Source organism: Ischnura elegans, chromosome 6, assembly GCF_921293095.1.
Source record: "Ischnura elegans chromosome 6, ioIscEleg1.1, whole genome shotgun sequence".
Classification (NCBI taxonomy): domain Eukaryota; kingdom Metazoa; phylum Arthropoda; class Insecta; order Odonata; family Coenagrionidae; genus Ischnura; species Ischnura elegans.
Window position 1 is genome coordinate 70,496,160 of NC_060251.1, and position 21,355 is coordinate 70,517,514.

A 21,355-nucleotide genomic window follows, 5' to 3' on the forward strand; every position below is an offset into this window, starting at 1 on the left:
TGGATTGCCATCGAATTTGAAAAATAATATGTTTTCCGTTTTTCGATCAGACGCCTTCATCTTGAGCTAATATTATAATAAAAATTCTATCGATTTCATGCAGTACTTAAGAAGCGTTCTGGCAGCCTCCCCTTGCTTCAAGTAGTTCCCTCATCAAATCACAATAAGGCCTAATCCCTTTCATTCTATTAAAAACTCCTATCTTTTTCCTCCCTCTCCCTCGGTTACCCAACATTCTACCCTCAAACATTGTTTTCAACATCTTCTTTTCGCTAAGTTTCGGTTTTCGCTCCATCTTTACCCTCTCTATTCTCCGTATGTCATGTAAAAACTGCCTCTTCTTACCTATCATGCCCAGCACTTCTCATTTCAAAACTAATTTCAAGTTAATTTGAAAATTAAAATTAATCACTTAACTAAAAACCTCACTTCTCTTCAAACTTACTTGTAACAAAATTTATTCAGTGAGGAAACTTCTACGAAACTACATAAATAAAACTTGAACACGACCCAGGTTTCAACGCCTTAGCGTCGTCATCAGGTGGTAACCACCACAAATTTTCCCAAGATCGTGTTTTATTCTTACTTATAACAATTCTATCATAAGCTCCTTCCTATGCACGAGTCCTTCCTTTGCAAATACAATTCTTTTTATGATATTTATATTGTATGATTGATTGTATTTATGATTGTATTTATGATTGTATTTATGATTGTATTTCACTCGTTTCAGCTTTTGATTTTAAGACTCAAATTCATCCCATGCAATTCAACGAGGGATTATATACTCTGAATGGCTAAATTGCATTGGCCATCCGTAAGATTTTCCAACGCCATCTGAAGGCATTCCTTGGTTCTCTATTGGTCCACGAGAGAGTTCACAATCGAACGGCGCCACGTTCCAATTCGTCACCAAACCAGCGCATTCCCATGTATTACGCGGAGGTTGAGATGCGATAGCCGTGGCATCCACCTTGATCAGATGCTGGTCGCTATATACGTCATAGTCTGATCTCTCTCTCTCTCTGTATTCCCTTTCGTGACTCATACAGTGAAAACATAGAAAAAACTGAGTGATTGTACCTACATATCGTTGTTCTGTTGACATTCATGTTTATTATTAGGTTTTATTAATATATTTCTGTTAGTAATTTCGTTTATTTGATTTTTTTACTATGTGTGTAGTTAAATGTATTTCGAATTTTTATGATTTTATTAGTCGAAAACAATCGCAAAGTAATTCATCACAGTGTTTAATATTCAAGACTGATTTTTTTACATTTACTCTCGTTTTCTAAGCAGTGGCCTTTGTTGTAAATTGTTTCTATCGTCGAGATATTTGAGTAAGTTGGAAGTATATTTTTACACACTTGTCGAAATTCACTCACATAGACTTGGCTTATCAACTAGAGAGCAAATGCTGGACCTTGCAACGTTGCTGTAGGTAGAGCAGTAGCAGGAATAGTCTCCTGCATTCCATCTATGTCTTTTCTTAGCATGTTATGAAATAGGATGTCTTTACTGCTATATTATAACTAATTCAAAGTGAAACTGCAGGTGATTTCCCTAGAAGGTACTTTCAATCATCTGTCTCCAGTTATCATAACTGGCTCTAACATGCTTACATTACGGTTGAAATCTTAATAAATGTTAAATGATTTTCCAATATAAATTTTTGGCAAATATTTATTTTTAATTCATACATGTATAAATAAACTTGGATATATATACTTCTACGACATCCATAACAAATTATTTATTCAAATATTATCCTTAAAACGTATTTGAAATGGGGGCGGCAGTGCTTTTGGTTTCACATTGAAGTATTTTGTGAAGAAACATAGATACATTCACGTTAAACAGTGATATATATTTCACTCAGTATTTGTAGCTGTCGAGCTTGCAACAATTGAAGGAATCCTTTGGGATGAATTGATGAATGTAGTTTAAATCTGGTTGATAACATCCAGAATAATTATTTAGCAAAACGCTAGACAGATATCCTAGCGGTAAAGGAATGGAGTCTTCCTGGAGTGAAAAATTGAATAACTGGTATTTCCAGAGTTTTTTATTTTAATTTCTTTGAAAATATTTTTTGTTTTCAAAAGGTTTGATTGGAAAAACTCCATTCCAGATTTGAGTATAACTAGATGATCTCAGTTAGTCCCGTTGTATCTTGAGCTGGGTTGGCTGTCGGTTGCTGTGGCTGGGTCGGTGACCCAGCTGTTAGTTGTGTTGGTGATTCAGCGGCTATCGCAGGCTCTCCTGTGCCCTGCACTCCGACGTCTTCGGATGCATTGTCGTACGAAAAATCGGTACCCTGCGCCAAGTTTCCATTGCCCTGCTCCACACCATTTACTTGGCCTTGACCCCCAGCCTCTATTTTTCCATTACCCTGGCCAAGTCCGCTTCCCAACCCGTTGCCATTACCTTGGCTTTGGTTGTTATCCTGTGGCTGACCGTTCCCTTGATCCTGGCCGTTACTCTGGCCTAATCCATTTCCCTGACCTAATCCATTACCCTGACCTAATCCATTACCCTGTCCCAATCCATTTTCCTTGCTTATACCCTGGGCATTGCCCTGACCGATTTGGTTTCCTTGGCCTATGGTGTTGTGGTCCTGTGGTGGTAGGTTTGTGGCACCAATGTTGGTATTGCCCTGGGTTATGTCAGCTCCTGCAGCAACCTTGGGTAGATGGTCTCCCTAAAGAGAGAAAAAGTTGGCAATAAAAATGAAATGCATTGAATATATATTGTACACGTTAGGTACGTAGATAAATGTTCTGAAAGACCAGGTGGATCACGTTCTTTGATTATGCAATATTACAGGTCGATGATTTATGACAAAAAAGGAGAATTCTCAAGTTCAACCGTTCTACATGGCGATCAAAAGCTGACTGCCTGCCCACGGTACCGGATCACCTGGGGGCAGATACACAATTTGACTTACTCTGAAAATAAAGGAATGACAAATTGAATTGGTGGGATACAAACTAGGTTACAAAGACTTCAAGCATTCCGCCCACCTCTTCTTCGCGGAAGAGAACCATTGCAGAATAAAATAAAAATATTTAAATGCACATAGATTATAAACTTAGCAAACAATAATCATTTAAAGATTATTAGATTATTCACTGATCTTCTAAGCTCTGGATTTGCCATTTGAATAGTCAGAAGTCGGACATGTCCATTCTTTGTGACAAAAAAGGAGAAATCTCAAGTTCAACCGGTAAAACTTCTTCGTTCTTCTTTGTTAAAACTTTCGTGAGTGCGTGTCGTATTAGTGATAGACATTTGGCCTATGTCGCCACGTCACTTTTTGGGTGGCCCCAACGTTTCCCGGCCGATGCTGGTTGTTTTATCTAGAGAATCAGGTGAGGTAGGAAATTTTATTCATATGTATAGGTATCTTGGTGAGGGGGTAGAGGTATAGGAGCGGGAGGGTTGAGGACTCGGTTTTTCGGGTAGGAGTTTTAGATTATAACGGGTTGCCATGTTTGGCTTATTTTTAGACCAGTGTCCCTATTTCTTCCCTTACTTTTCCATTTTATATATTTTCTCTGACGAGTCTCTTAAAATCTTTTGTTTAGGCAACAATTTTTATTTTCTTAACTGTCGACAGCGTGGCCTAACGCTTCGTATTCGGCTGCCGTGGACTTAGTTTACTGCCCCAGTTGAATTTCTTTCTGGTGCTCTTCTTGGCTCGTTTTCACTGATTTGCCTGTTTCGCTGATGAATTCCTTCCCGTTGCAGGAGAAAATGGGTGGGATACAGGAATTCGGTAAGGCTACAGTCAAAGTTGCTTTTGCTTCTATAAAAGTAAACAGAATGCCATTACACTCATTTAAAGAGATAATAATCGGAAGTATTGTTTTATTACTAACACTGTAGCTGTGTTCTTTCTCTCTATGACTCATTGCAATGGCGATTCTTTTATACGCAAGAGGTAAAAATACCAAACTCGGAAAATATGCAATTTCTGTATATTATAAAATGCATGAATGTTTCTTGAGAATGGCTCTGTCTGCGTTTAGGCTTAAGGAAGTTATTTCATTCAGCAAAGTTGTACTTGATTTCTATGTGTTTTTTGTAAGCCCTTATGTGATACACTTCGTGTGGATATTTTTAACAATTCATTCCATAGAAATAATCTTTCCAATTATTATCACAAATACCAATTTCTCCTGCTACTTGACTTTGAGGAACGTAAGCTTAAGAGAACTTTACAAGTGTAATTTATTTCTTTATTTCTAGACATTAAAATTTTATAGAATATTCGAAATATAATCCCTACCATACCGGTTAGTGGGTGTTGAGTAATCTTCAAGCGCGAGTTTCTCTTTGTCAAAGACAGGTAAGGAGGAATCCAATTTATGGTCGCATCACTTTACCGGAGGGTGATTTTTAATCTTGTCCCATGGAATGCTCGAGGCTTAACTGCGGCAACCTTTCCTCCAAAAAATTTCACCACCTCTACTCACTTCCACAGTGCAATAATTCACACATTAATGTATAATTATTCTCAGAAAGTTAACGAATTCTTAAATAGACTGTTGAAAAATATATTCCACATTTTTGGTGTTGGAATTATTTTCAATCTCCTCCCTTACAATTATAGGAGTAGAAAAGCTCTCCATTCACAAATAAAATTTGATTTTATTGTTGTAATTCATCGGTTGAATCCCATTTCTGCCAATGTTGTCGGCTTGAGACGGATAAAATATCCACCATTAAATCATCATTTATAGATCACCCTCGGTGCTACGGACAGCTATAGTTTTAGTCAACCTTTCGTCATTATCGCTTGTTTAACAATTCTCAGGAGAAAAGTTTTGACGTTTGACTTAAAATATTTTTTGGGGCAGAGGCAATCTATCTTGCAACTTATGCATTCGACCTTATGGATTGTCTAAATTGGCGCTCAAACTCAAGTACTATCCATTTTGCATTTGTCCCGAATGATCATTTTTGTATTCTCGTGAATTTTCACCCAAATATCCAAAAGTTAGGCCCTCAACGATTAGTTGATCATTGGTTTGTAATAAGTTGTTTTTATGATGGTCGAAAGTTCTTGAGGTCTTCAATTGCCATTTATAATCAACATACCGTGTCCATTACCCAAATGAACTCCATACAGTTCCAATTAATGGGCAAATTGGAACACTTCGATACTATTTATTATTATCCAAAGATCACCAATATGCCCATACGTTTCATTAAAGCGGTGACTAGAAAAGAGTTAGTAACAAAATTCCTGCAGGTAGGGGACCTCTATGGATCAGAAGTTTAGGCGATTGGGAAATCTGACCAGGAAAGACCCGAATCCTTCGATAACTAGGTAATGGTACTGGTGAAGGGTCCTAAAAATTAAACAGTGGGATAGGGCAAGAAACAAAATCTATTGAAGACTAGGAGAAAAAAAGAATTCTATTAAGAGCAATACGCCTCAGAAGAACCAGGCGTATACGCCATGATATTCTAACCAAATGAAATATAATGAAGAAAATAATTGATAGAATTGTTTCCATTAATGGATTCTCCTGGGGACGGCCAAGGAATAAGTACAGTAGGAGAAGATAAAGAGAGGCACGAGGGAGAAGAATTTATGAATACTGAAGTACATTGAAACCTCTCACTTACGGATGCCAATACGGTCCTCGAAAATGTGTCCTTAAGTGAGAGTAGGCCCTAAATCGGAGGTAAACCAAAGAAAACTTCTATGTTACACTTTATTTTACTCCGAAAATATTATAGTGTAGGAATTTAAGACAGTTAAATGAAATCGCTTTATTTCAAATACCAGGTCTGAATAGTTAAAAATAATTTGGAAATAAAAACGTAATGCATCAATGGCAATTCTGTTCCCAAAAGAGTAAAATTGTGTCTAAAAGGTATTCGTGAACGTAAGAGAGAGGGTACGTATACTATCGGTTCTATTTTTACACAAATGCAAATCGTTCTGGCGGGGAATAGAATACTGTCCTTAAGTCATAGGTGTCCGTGAACAGTTTTTTCACTGTAGTAACATCATGCATAAAAAACTTGGACCAAATGGATTGTTTTAATCAAAACCACTTCCTCTGCTAATATTGGTCAAAAATTTTGAACAAAATGAATGGCCAAAATCGGTGTCTCGAAAAGGCCTGAATGGAGCGGAAGAAAAAGTGAATGATAGTAATGATGCCAGAAGGCAGCCCGTCAATATGAAGTATGCGCTTCGTGTCTTCAAAACAAGAGAAAGTGGTCAGTGGCCTTGCGTGTGGCCAGGCCGCCATCTTTTGCCCTTCTTCTCGGCTCTTGCATCGGAAAGGTTTTTCCTCCTCTTTCATGAAATAAAAAGAAACCCTTCCCTTTCTCTGGAGGTGTCTGCCGCGTGCAAGACCCAGGTGAGAGAAAGTGGTTAAACAGACCCGTGCTCTAAGGCGTCGTCGTTTTTTTTTGTGCCGCGTGATTGAGGTACGTGTAGACATGCAAATTGTCTGTCTCAAGCAATTGACTTCCCTGTCATAAGTTGACAACCAAGCGTCAATTGATGACTGAGAACCGCGGGTAAAGAGAGGAAGGATCATATTCGCCTTACCAAATGCCTTCGGATGCGGAGTAGGTTACTACAACAAACATGTGCCAGTGTGTGTATTGTTTTATTCCAATAGGTCTTTCTTAATATTTAGCGGCTCTTTGATACATATTTTTTGTTGATGATAACTGAAAATCAATCACTCATGCCTGCATCAAGCATGCGTGATTTTTCTTTGCATAGATTCTACATACTTCCGGGTTATAATGTCAATTTGATCACTTTCAGACATAGTTAAAGACAGTTAAAGCAAAGGCATTATTGAGGAGTATAACATACTATGAAGTTGAATTACTTGCATTTTTTGTCTTCTTTATTTTATTTGGTAAATGAAATTGGGGGATAAATATTCCCTCTCAATACTTAACTAACATCATTGATAAATGCCTCAAGGGAATAATATTCTATGTCATATGTATTTTTAGCGCAATCATGCGGGTATCCCTTTCACATATGGCATTAGCTAAATTCCCCACAGGGCCTCGGACCGCGGCGTGGATCCCCGCCCACTCACCTTGGCTAGTCCTTCCGTGGAACTGAACCTAATTATCGAAATCGCTTGAATTTTCTCTCGTTAATTGGGATAAAAAGCAGTTTTTATGGGCAAAGCCTTAATTCAAACTAATTCAGGCGTGATATGGTGGAAGTTCAACACATTGAAATGAAAGGTAGTTGCCCTATTCCTAACATATTTATTGCGTACGACGCATTTTGGCTTACGGAACCATAAGCTGGTGGATTGAATTGAAAGGCATTGGTCTTATTTACCCATCCCTGAGTTAAAGACGCGCAGTATTTAACGCTACAATCAGATTTATACTTTCTCCGGAATTGAACTGATCCCGGAAACATATCAGCTTTTATTGTCTCTTTTACCACTGCTTAATTTATGAATACATGTTCGCAAACTCAGAAATTTTTATTGAAGAGATACGCATAACTTTTATCTGCCCCCAAAATTTAAGTGCAATTGCTATGATTTTATCATTTTTATGGCTTAATAAATCGACAAAAAACATGCATTGTAGTCCACATAAGGGTTTTCTTTTTACAATAAAACAATTATGTATGCATATTAGCGAAATGCTTCGGATGAATGGGGAAGCCCTCGTAGTTGGGGCTAACTGAGTCGGTTCTTATGTGCCCCAGTATACTAAAACGTACTGCATTTTTATGGAATTTTAGTGCAAGATTTATCGACTTATTTGAACTTTATCGTTTGAGTTTATCTTGAAGTTTGGTGAAAAAGTTTGTATGTAGTTCTTTGCCAATGTTTCAAAAAATTTAATTGTCATTTGCGGGGCATAGAATTTCAGTCGAAAATTCGAATATAAAAACAATGAATTTGAAATATGCAATTATATAATATTTATATTTGTGAGAAACTTAAGAATTTATATCATATTTTATATCTACCAGTTTTCGAAAGAATTTCTTTGCTTGGTGATGACAAATGAATTTTTGGAAACGCTGGAAAAAATAGCTATGCACAAATTTTTATTGACAAAGACCTTAAGTTTAACTAAAATAATCATATTAACTCTGTGGTCAATAAGTGCATTCCTCAAATATTTATCTACAAATTTAGTTTATCTTCTCTCACCTCAACTCTGAAGCCATTCTCGTCGGCGATGTACTTGACAGTATACTGCGTCCCATCAGGTCCAACGTACGAGTACGATCCTTGCGCAACCTGTGCAGTTCCGTCATATTCCTCTGGCGCTCCCTCGGACGGTGGCGGAACATCGTACTTTAGGTAACCAGATTCCTGCCGACGAGTACCATCGGATGTCTCAAAGCTGAAAATGTCGGAAGGTAATTAAAGCCCATTACCTGCGGGAAATGTATTAAATTATCATTATGATAATACTTTTAGGTATGTATAAAATCGTTTCAGGCTTAATTTGGTGGAATAATGCTATATCCATGATTAACACACATATGGTAATTGCCACACTATTGTATTTAACACTGAAAGACCGACCATGGTTCGAAACTTTGTCATTTTCAAAAATGAAACAAAGTGTTGAAACCGGTCTTTAAATGTTAAATAAAAATTGTGGAAATTACCATTTGTGTGTTAATCTTTTAGGTATGATATTATTCTACTAAATTATTAATTAAAATGAGTTAATAGGTTTGATTTAATTAAATGCCTTGCATTTTAATTAGCAGGCTGTTAATGAACTCAAGGTATTTCAATCACCTTCATGATATACATGAATTGTATTGAGAAAAATAACCCTGGACCGTGAATCGAATCACGGATCTTTGGATACCCGGGACGTTGCTCAGGCCACTACAGTATGCAGGTTCTTTATTTATCACGGCGATTGTACGGAGGCTCATTATACTAGATGTAAGGCCATCCTCGATGAACCACGAGGGAGAAAGGACTTCAATGAAGCCACAACACGTTGTGAGCATCAAACCTGTGCTGAAGGCGCGCATAGCGGTATGTGTAATATTTCAAAGCCTGCGGCGTGAACGGCGGTGAAATACACATGAATTGCCTAGAGAAAAAATTTCCCTGGACCGGTAGTGAAACCACGGACCTTTGGCTTTATAACTTACATCGATGTCCTTCCTCTCTCGAGTTGTCATCGTCGTTGTCGTTGTTATCAAAAATTAGTTTTCATGTTATGGAAAGTCATTTTAATATCGTAATTGTCTTTTCATCTACTGTCTAAATTTAGCTAATAAATATGCGCGTTTATAGGCGTTGAATAGTAAATAACTAGAGACTCTTAATGAATTTACAAAATATGGAAAAATGTATCGTTATATTCATTTCCCAAAATCGTGTTAGATTATGGTATCCAAGTAACCACAATATATGTACCTAAAGGGACAATATTAATTTGAGTATTTTCTTATTAGTATTAGAAGATTTTTTATTGTTTCTAGCTTTGCATTTTTGTTGCCATGATGATGCTCGCATTCAATAGTGAAGCGTTGTCTAAGGATAATTTGAAATTTGATTTCATCAACCTCAAAAAAGTTGAAACTAGATATACCTACCTACCTTGTGTTCAATAAATAACGCGATATACAGATATGAAAAAACAAAATCTACTACCTGAAATTATATGTTCCATTGTCTCCAACCTCATACGTTTGTGATATAATAGACACGGGCGCTCCCGATACGGAGTTGGCGCCTTCGCTCTCTTGAGGTGGAGGCGCTGCATTCGCTGCGGCTGACTGCGGTAGGTTTCCGTTTTGGAGATCGAGCTGCGGGGCAGCTAGCGCTGAGACGGCCACGATCAGAACTGCTAACTGCAAGGAAAAGAAATTGGGAGAAGCGTTTGAAATGAGTAGAAGCAAATACCATTTGCCTCAGGCACAATCACTATACTAGAGGAAATTCTGTTCATTCGTTTGTAGTATTTATCTATAAAAGTAGGATGATTTGTACGGATGAAAATATACGCGACCAATGATTGGTTAGACGTACTCTCTGTCAATATTAATTGTTTCAGCGTGAATGACCACATAAGCCTACGAATTAACTGTGTTTACTAATAGTTTTGGAGGGTAAATATTGTTATTCCAATAGTTTTCTATTTGAGTGAAGAAGCATTGTCTTGGTATTGCAATAAGTACGTCATAATTGTATTGATATTTGATGTAGTCATATTTTCTATTAAAATGTAAGGTATCGAATACAGGAATGAGGAAGTTCTGTTTACATTGACTGTATAAATCTTTCCTCACGTTCATGTAAAGGTGATGTAATGTTGCTACACCAAAGAAAACATTTTCACTATTACCAAATATATAGCGTTTCATCTTGGGGCGTATTTCTGACTTTAGTTAAAAAATTGACAAACCTTTCATTGCTACTAAATTCATGCAGGATTTCCAGCTAGGGAGGCCCGGGAATAACGCATAGATATGAAATGAAAGTGTAGGCAAAAAATACAAATAGTATATGATCAACATAACTTTCTTCATTATTAATCAGTACTTTGTTCCAAAAAAATGGAATGAGCTATTAAAAAAATGAGAATTTAAACGGCAACGTCTACTAAAATCAGTTAAGTACAAATGTACCAGTTTTACGTTTTTCCCGTAGTATCCGGGAATACGCTATAAGGGCGAAAAGGATAACTTAAAAATTAAAAAGTCAGTCTTGATAATTATTTCAGAAGTAGCTGCCTATTCCTGCATACGATGTTTAGATCTCGTGTGCCCATCCTTGGCCCTCGCTGCACTATATACAGTCTTCGATAATCAGCTCACTGTATTTTTCAGTTCACATCAAGAAAAAGAAATCTGATGTAGCATTTTTATTCTTAGATTTAACAGTCTTCTTGCAAACTCCTAGGTCCTAAAAATTCATTATTTTTGTTTTTTAATGTATCATTTTTTTTAGCCTGGACATTGCTACATTATTAGGTATCCTTGCGAAGCAAATAGTGAGCCAATATGAACCTTGTACATTGTGATCATTACCAACAGCAAAGGTAAACTTAAAACCAAATACAGTTCCAATAGTATCAGCAACCCAAACATTGACAGCTCCAGCATGATTAGCCTTCAACACAGTGCAGTCCTTGATTATTTTTTCTACTGGTCTCCGAGGAGCCCATCTTCTAACAGAACGATACTTAGGCATGATGTACCACCACTGACGTCACAAGTGACACTCAGATCTCTCACAGAGAGAGGCTTATCTTATCTACACCGGATGTAGCGAGAGAGTGCCGAGGCAACCAGTGGGATGGGGACCGGAAACTGACGTCACCATAGGGAATTAACATGGAGTTCTGGACTTTAACTTTTCACGATACATTGAAAAATTTCTAAGTATGAATTTCCCGTACGTACATAAGTTATTCTAGTGTACGTACGGCGCAAAATATTTCTAAGTCCAGAGATTCCAAGATGGCGCTGGGCGCAATAACAAATGACAACAACATATGCGTATTAATGAATTAAACTTTTTATTAACCTTTAACATAAAATTGAACATCACCAAAAACTCCAACGGAAGCAGAATCTGGAGTTAAATTACTTTTACAAAATACAATTAAACTATCTTCAGGTTTAAATCTCATACACCTTTTAGAAGTTAATACATTCGAGGAAACAGTAGTACTGCTGCTAATCATGCTGGAGCTGTCAATGTTTGGGTTGCTGATACTATTGGAACTGTATTTGGTTTTAAGTTTACCTTTGCTGTTGGTAATGATCACAATGTACAAGGTTCATATTGGCTCACTATTTGCTTCGCAAGGATACCTAATAATGTAACCATGAATATTGGTGGCTTGGAGAGTTTTCCTGCTTCTGATGTTTTGTGTTATAAAACTATTCAAATGAATAATTTTCAATCTTATCAAGAGAAAGAAATCAGGAGCATTGTACTACTGTTTCCTCGAATGTATTAACTTCTAAAAGGTGTATGAGATTATAACAGAAGCGGACGTCAATATTTCTGATTGTTGCCTCTTGTGTTTACGGTTTGTTTTGGGAGCGACCATAGCTGGTACGTATGGGGCTTATTTTCAATGGTATGAATATCGCCAAAGGTGCTATAGTTTACCGTCCTTCTGTTTTCCCTAAAGACAATTAGCAAAAAAATGTAAAAACCTTTGCGAAAATCGTAAGAAAACAGCAACCGGCTGCTTAACCCTTAGGTGCACGCGCCTGCAAGTATAGCGCCAGGGCACGCTAGCGGGGTTTTTGCCGCACTTTTACATTTTTGATTTTCCCAAGTATAAATTCAAATTTCAGGGTATTTTAACGTATTTGGGTAACTTCTAATAAATAAAAGCACTTAAAATATTTTTCCCATTCATTTATAAACTAAAATATCACATAATTATATGCAAATTTCTTGAGAAATACTTCGACTAATTTTTCTAAAGAAATTGCAGACGGCAATCTAGACAAAAGGAAATCTGGAATAAAGCCAAAAAAACACACACAAAAAAGGAAATGTATATGCTAAATCGTTAATGCAATAATAAAAATTTTAAAATAACAAATTTTACAAGCAAAATTAATTTTTCAATTTTTTCATCCTTATTGGCCATCACTGCCTCTGAAATGACATTTGTGACATTTTTTGACGCAGATGGAATGATTATTGCAAATTATTAGAAAACATTCGTATATTTACCATATTATAATTTTTATATTTTCCACGTGTAAAACAATGACCAGCCCTACATTGACGTTCATATGCAGAAGCAGATAATTCAGGAATTTTCCCAAGTCTCATTGCTAGAAAAGCCTACGTGTCTGCTAGAAGATTACCTTTTTTCACCCTGGACTTAAAATGTTTATCTGCAAGGCTAAATGCGAGAGCTTCCATGAACTCCATTCTTGATCTTCGATAAATTTTTTTTCAAAATTCTTAGCTACAGAAATCACGTGGCCGCTAAGAGTAGTTATATAAATAAACCGGAGAAATTGTGATAGAGGCCACCTTCGTGTTCGTCTTGAAGGGGAGTAATTTACACACTTCTGGTTCACAGAATCGACACCTCCCTTGGTTGAGTTGTAGTTCAGGATCATTTCAGGTTTTTGCAATTCGTTTCGATGTCCTCTTTGCAGGGCAACGTAGAAAGCACTTCAAAAGAATTTCACATTTGTTTCGTTTAGTGCAGTACGAAACAAGAGCGCAGGTATCCTGGAAACCAAGAAATGAAGTTGCAGCCTATCGAATTTTTCAGGCTAGAAACTCTCTGTGGGTTTAAGGATTTTTTCACGGTACCTAACAAAGTTAGACCATTTTCTAGCAAATAAATGGCTAAATCAAGACTTGAATAGGAATGCTTTGCTGTTATTTTCCCATTCGAATTCATGAATTCCCGTTGCTATCCCGAACGCTGTTCTGTAAATCATTAGGCCTGTTCCATCTGTTTTAAAAGCTCTTCTAGCATCTCCCTTTCAACTTTTATTTACAGAGAGAGTGTATTTAATTCCAAATAAAGATATTATTTCTATACGAGAAGTAATGATGCAATCTCTGATTCTCGAGTACACATGAGATAACAGTTTTCCTTCAATATACAGGTTGGTATTTTCGACATTTTTTTAATCGCGTTCAGTAAAATCGTTTTCGGCAACAATTCGAGTTCAGTTGCGGCATTCTTAGGAAATGATGTTGACCCTGGTGAAATACGAACAATGTATTTAGCTTTTGTTTGGCTGTTTGCAAATTGTATCTAAGAGTTCAGCCAAAAAGTTTCACCGTTTTCCGTTGATCTAGACAAACGTTGAAATTATGTGGGCGGCTAATAATATTATTATCATCAGACTGCTAACTCTCGCTGAAATGTAATGCGTCTTCAAAAAAATTCTTCCTCCCCTTCCCTTTCATGTGAGAAATCAAAAAAAAATATTTTCCATATCGTGGTTTACCTGCCCTTTCCTTCCATCTTCATTATCAAGCTTTTGAAGCACTCGTTAGAACTCAACAGGGTGATAAATACGTACTGACCTTGGAATATAATATACTCTACATTTGTCATCACCGGCTCGATTTGTTCACAATTCTATAAAATCATAATACAATTTATGTCCATAAGGAGGTTACGATTCCTGAATCTTGATATAATGCCTTTGCAGCATTATTTTCTTTTCCCGCAGATAGATACAAAAAGTGCCGACCCTTGGTCTTCAAGCTACAATGCATAATACATTATAATAACCGTGCATCACTAATTTTTCGGTAATTAGTCAAGTGTATGTAGTGCATTTTTACATAAATGTAATGCATATTTGAGTATGAAGACGAAATTTTTGAATTACGACGTGGTTTGAAGTTGACATAAATTATACAAGTAACAATAGTAAAGAAATGATAATGCAAATGCTTACAAAAATATAATAAATACGAGACAACATATTAACATAGTATTGCAAAAAGGATTATGCTTCCAAGTTTCCACGGTAACGACAGATTATCAGAAGTTCCTTAGTATCGGGTGAACGCCATCTAGCGGCAAATCACCCGAAGTTGTCGTCGTTCTCACTTTGTAAGATTCTAACGCAATAGTTGGCCGTCAAATTGACGCAAACATATGTTCTTGGTGGAGAGAAAAGTACAGTAATAGAATAACAAAGTATGCCACAAGTGATCCATTCACAGTAAACGCGCTATTTCGAATTTTTGAAAAATGCGGCAAAATCCCCGCTTAGCGTGCACCTAAGGGTTAACAGAAGCAAATAATAATAGTTAGTGGCCCTTTCTGCATTGCTCACTTCTCCGAGTTGGCTTTTGCTTTAGATAGATAAAATTATTGATGGTGGTATTTGTGGTGCTCTTTACAGCTGTTTTTCCGTGTTACAAGTGGTAATTACATCAGTGATATGTTTCTCCTCCGAAACGAGTACCTATCCATTTTGCCCATATCCGTCTTGCCCGAAGCCACAACATTAGAGAGATTCGTAAAACTTTCAGATATATTTGGCTGTCAGTGGAAGAATAAAGTCACAAATTAAACTTAAAGATACGTGCCATCGAACAAATAGAAATTATGATTGATCAGTAGAAAATTAGCGAAAAAAATACGAACAAACCTTAGTAAAAATAGTAAGTAACCAGAATAAATCGTTCGTATTCATTTAACGACAAACTCACGTTTTTATTGTTTTGTTTTAACTGTGATGTGTCACTAAGCAGATCAGCTGACCCGACCTACACCTATCGTGACGTTATCTATAAGCAATTCGAGAAGAAACAGCTTATTCTTCTTACCCGCACTATGCTTCTTGCCCGGGCCTCCCCTATATTTCTCACACTTTTTACAAAATAAATATAATAGATGCCGTAAAACTTTATTTCCTTTATTGAATGTGGACATTTTTTTGCCGATTTTGTGGTTGCTATGGTATCGCATTTGATAGAAATTTTACCGTAATCATCATCAGAATTCTACAATGCTGCGATTTGTTTGATAGCTCTCCACCCACTTATCTCATAAACTAGTCTTTTCACTGTTGATAAATACGTATCTCCTTCAAATACAAAAATTATCTTCTTCAATATTTTTATTTAGGCTAAAACTTTTTTCGAATATCCGTTTTTGCTACGCTGAATGTTTTTTATTTGAAATTGCATTTACTCATGTATTATTAAAATAGGATGCCTTTCACCCGTGCGGACCCGAAACTCAAATTTGAGGCTCTCCATCAGTACTGGCTTCATGCAATTCCTTTCTACTTCCCATTGCCATCTTGAATGGACACCAAAGGATAACATCCCATTTTAGCGGATTAGGTGAAAGACATGGCGTTTTTATCAACTATATTTTGCGCGCTGTTGCCGTGAAAAATACTGAAACGAATTAAGTGATTGAGACAAATAATCAGAAAATTTAACTGCACACCTGGAGGAATAATGAATTGACTGAAATAGCATATCAAGGAGGAAATTACCAGGAAAATGCATTGGAGCATTTTAAAAGAATTTCAGTTTGCCTATGCGTGCACTCAAATGAAATATTACTTTAATAAAACATAAACAAAACTCAGATACAGGTATGTAACTAAATCTGTTAATTAATCTTCGGATTGTTCCACTCTATGCTACGTATCAATTAAGTTCGTTTAATTTAGGTGATGAATTTCGTACATGTTCCTGAACGTGATCAAAGCATATCATTTGGTGATAATGCGTGGAGTTTCTTTTTATATTTATAGACACTTTTTTACTCTCCTAATTAATTATATGATGAACCTTGTAAAAACTCAATAATTTAGCCTAGAAATATCTAGGAATGGTGGTAAACAGAAATGAGTGAACCATTTAGCGATTGTCATCTGTGATGATATCCCGCAACATAACCATTTATTATTACTTACTTGTAAGTGAACGAATTACATTTTTCTTAACAGGAGGTTCGTGATTTTAATACGACTATTGAGTTTTCATAAATACGATCTATGTTTTTCTAGCGTGACTAATATATTCATCGAAATATCAGGACATTCAATGTATTCCTAGTTTCATGTGCATTAATTCTTCGTAGTGTATGCATCTCTGTAATCCATTTTGTCTTTCAATATTTAAATGTTGCTTGTGTTCTATTATTTGCTCATATTTTAGTCGCTAACCCTAATTTCTGTTTATTTCCATTTCCTCGTTGGATTCCGCGTGTTGGCTGCATTATATTTTTTTGCCAATGATATTTTGAGTTGATTATAATTTTAATCATTATTATTATTTGTTCTTTGCATCACAATTCTACATCCTCCTACTACATTATAATTTTAATCCTTAAATTACGCTAAGGCTATTGCCCTAGAAATGGCTGTAGCGTGGCATAGTTAAATGGCATAGATTGGATGTGAAAATATGGTTTTATTATAATGTCTCTAAATGTGTATAATGGGTACAAAAACATAAATAATAAGTGCATTAGGACTTTTAAACATTGAGAAAACTGTTAAAAATGTTGATTTCATTTTTGATGGAAGTAGTAAAACTCATTCGAGGCGTCGCGTCACTTTTGTTGGCCATAGCTCCTAGAGTGGGATGAAATTTGGGGTAGTGCTGTAGGCCTCCCCTTGATTACTCAGAAAACTATGTATGACATGAATACTGAAAAAAAAGCTGCCGTGATTTACTAACCTTGTCCCTACCGTTGGTCATGAGCGAAAGTTTAGTAAAAGAGACAAATTCTTCCACTCGTGTATATATTTCGAAGATCCTAACTTTCATTCAATATGAAAAATTTGTTGTACATCATTCCATAGTATAATATGGTACATTCTTCCATATGAAATATACTATCATTAAGAAGGGACAGAGGGGTTTGTACATAGTTTTCTGGGTAATTAAGGGGAGGGGCTACAGCACTACCCCAAATTTCATCCCATTCTAAGACCTATCCCCAGCAAACGCGACACCTCGAATGAGTTTTACTATTTCTATAAAAAATTAAATCAACATTTTTTAACAGTTTTCTCAATGTTTGAATGACCTAATGCATTTATTATTAGTGTTTTTGTACCCAATATACACATTTAGAGGCATAATAATATAACCCTATTGCCTCATCCGATCATAGCCATTTCTAGGGCAATAACTTATGCGCAACGTAAGGTATGGATTCTTAAATATTATTGACAATCCTCTATTTTAGAACTATTTTTAGAAAGTCAGGAGCTTTTTAGGGAATGATGTACGTCAAAGTAAATTGCTAAACACGTAATAGCATCGTTCTATTGTAAATCGCAAGTTTCCATGCAAATGGCTGAATGGCTCTTGCAAAGTCGTCACACTAAGCAGTGACCATGTGATATCGCAGTCATAATACGTCATATCGCAGTGGCTATAGTTTCTATCCCCGTAGTTGTGTCTACGTTACAAGAAGTAATGAGGGCCCAGGGTAGCATCTATTGACGCTGTAAGCAGTCAACATTTTTGTACCAGTTATTCAATTGACTCACTTAAATATTCAATGGTTTTTATACATGCCGAGCGATTTCAGCACTTCATTTTCCAAACACTTATTTTCAAAAAGTTTCATTTGAACCGTCATCGCATCAAATCAACAAAACCAACGGGCATGTTTATAAAATAGAGTGGAAAGATACAGAGACAGTGGCAGTGCTGATTAAGTGAATTCTGTTGAATTTACATGAATGCCTTTGTGTTACTATTTCATCATACCACAACTTGTGAAATGGTTGTGGTGGAATGTAGTCGATATCTGTATTAAGCAATGGCATAGGAAAATTCCGATTAAATATAAACTCAAAGTTAGGAATTCGTTCTACAACGTCAGAGTTATAATATTTTTATGCCTTATCTATACGAGACGCCCTTGCTAATTCAGTGGAATTTTCAGTGAATAATATGTATGCACATAGTCTTAGCACTGGAGATATATTATAAATCAATGATTAAGCTCCACTTATGTGGAATTATGATAACTTTATTTCAAGTGATAGTATTCGCTATCATCAAAAGTTTCTTTGATTTCACGGATAATTGGAGATATAGCTATCGTACACTAATGCAATATATTGTGCGATAAAAATGCGTATGTATGCGTAACGAATCGAAAGTGAATGAGGTTGGAAGAATATGTGCTAAAATGTAGTAAAGTATGTGTTTAATGTATGATAATCTCGTATGAATATGTTAGTAGTCATATTGAATTAATACGAGGGTCAAAATGGGAATTTTCTTGTAACGGATCAAAATTGGGAGGGTATGAAAGAATTCACGACAATAAGGAGTACAACTAATCGCTGTTATTATCCTTACTTGGGAAGTATAGATATGTTTTGTTTCGGATTTTTTCGTACAAATAGATGGAGAAATAGATTCATAGTTCTGTAATACAGTAAATTGTTTGGTAAAAATTAGCATGTATGCGTAACAAATCAAAAGTGGGAGAGGTTGGAATAAAGTGTGCCAATTTATAGAAATTAACGTGCTTAATTAATGACTTAATTTATCTCTAATGAATAGAATGGTAGTCATATCAAATTAACCCATTATAACCCAATGTTGCTTCTAAGTAACGTCATAAATGTATACTTTTTAAGCTCTATTCAGGAAAGATTCATCGGACGCAATGGATCTGATAGGCACAGCGCGAGTGTTTTTTTTCATTTCTCCGAGCCACCATGCGGCATAGACCCTCGACGCTCATATTACCTTTTTGGTTTGGCTCACAATGCAGCCTTTTGCTTTTCGAATTTATGCCGACAGATCAGTGGCGGATAATTTAGCATATTTAAATAAAAAAATGGCAAAAAATAAAATATTCAAGCATCATTAGCTAAATAAGTTAACAAAACGAAAACACACTGTTCTTATACAATTCACAAGCTAAATTACATTACATATGATAATACTCAACAGTCTAAATAGCACGTTAAATTGCACCTAGCTGGATCATTCCCGGGCTATATCACGGCATGTAAAGGGGTACATGCATAGCATGAAAGACATCGTGTAAGTGTTCAACTACACTAATAATGGTGTCCTAAACTTAAAAGGCGTATCACTTGGCAAGAGTTAATAATGTTTTTTCACATTTGTGCCTGTCAGGCATATTACGCCTGAACTCAGTAATTCCAATTTTGCGCCTGACGGAAGGTTAAACTACGCGTTGTTTTTTGCTGTAAAATTTAATGGTGTAATATTTAGCTGCCATGTTATTTGATAAGGTGAGAAGCCAAGGGGTTCAAATGATATTTTTCCTAAACAGAGCGATGTAGAAACATTGATGAAGCAAATACACAAAAACTTGTTGGCCTAAGGATAGAGTGAGTCTCTGTTCTGTGCTGACATTAAGTGGAAAATGAAATGCACTGCTGAATATGTAGTTATAGTATATTTCTTGTTCTTTACCTAATTCCTGTATCTAACTCAGTCTAGAAAAAAAACACTTGTGCCCCTTGGATCCTAACTTCCTCAATTATGATCGAGTGGAATATTTACACATTTTTTTTAAATTTAGAAGCCTTGGAATTTTATTTCTCCCAGAAGCAGCTCTGGGTTATAAAGGGTAAATAAGTCGCTGGAAATATCAATTTGTACGTAACGGAGAAAAATCCGGAGGGGTTGGAAGTATTTGTGAAAATAAGGAGTACAACTCACCGCTGTTATCACCTTTACATGAGAATTATAGATATCTATGTTTTATTTCGGATTTCCACGGACAAATGGAAAAGTAGCTATATCGTATTCACATCGTATATTGTAGCTATCATGTAGCTATATCGTAGATTTAGTAGGTAAAAATGAAAATGCACTTGTAGCAAATCGAGATTAAGTTAGATTGGAAGAGCGCGTGCCACAAACTTGAAAAGTATGTGTTTAATTTATGATCGTTCCGGTTGAAAGGGGTGGTTTTCATATTCAATTCATTACCGCGGTCAAAATGGCAATTCGCACGTAATGGATCACATTTATGAGAGGTTGGAATTATTCGTGATAATAAGGAGTACAACTCACCACTGTTATCATCTTGACTTGCGTTCTTCTCAAGATTCCAAATGGATGTTGGCTCGATACCTCCTCAGTGCTAGTTAAATGGCGCTGTGTGCGAGGAGAGCTGTGGTTATATAGGTACGGCGGTGTGTACTCACATAGGTGGTCACAAATACACACGTGCTTACGCGTAAGCGTTACAGGAAATCCCACTCGGGCCTTTGTGGTTCTTCGAACGAATCGAGTGGTGGGGGGAGTTCTGAGTTGGAAATGGAGAAGTGGAAAGGGTTGGCACGGAGTGAGTAACAATATCGGGGGTTTGGGGGACGTCGAATGAAGATTTCTCATCCGAAGAAATTGCCCATTAATTTTTTCTTTCGAACCTTCTGTAATCACTGAGCAAAGCCACGGTAAATAAGGGGCATGGAATATTTTCCCCGCGATTAATTATCCCTACTTCATTCACCTCCTTTTTCACAAAAGATAGTGTTAATCAAGGTACTCAAATTTTATACATTCACTAACTCATCCCTTATACACATGGGGAAGGAAAATCTTTTATTATGACAACGTATGAATGACATATTTAAATTACACCAACCTACCTCGTATTTAAATCCATCGGCTCTATGAGTTGCTCTTCTTAAATTTTGCTTTCACATCGCTCAATAATGTACCAGTGCTCAGATCTATCTTTACTGTACTTTCTTCATAATTATGCTATACTTCCACGAAGTGATAGATAATTTTTCTGTTACACATTATGTCTCATGCATAAAAAACTGATAGATTTTAGGAATTCATGCATCATGATTATTAACGCACTTTTGGCAATTAATCACATTCAACTAAGGAAATTTCCCATT

General features: G+C 36.2%; 1 protein-coding gene across 1 annotated transcript; it reads right to left on the reverse strand.

The window, feature by feature from the left end:
• Positions 1–1,668: 1,668 nt before the first annotated feature.
• Positions 1,669–20,581, reverse strand: LOC124160975 (pupal cuticle protein 36-like). Its single transcript, XM_046537113.1, has 4 exons — positions 20,514–20,581; positions 9,657–9,856; positions 8,181–8,376; positions 1,669–2,704 (listed from the first exon to the last, which is right to left on the reverse strand). The coding sequence occupies exons 1-4, from the start codon at positions 20,523–20,525 to the stop codon at positions 2,147–2,149; spliced, it is 966 nt and encodes a 321-aa protein (XP_046393069.1). The 5' UTR covers positions 20,526–20,581; the 3' UTR covers positions 1,669–2,146.
• Positions 20,582–21,355: the final 774 nt, after the last annotated feature.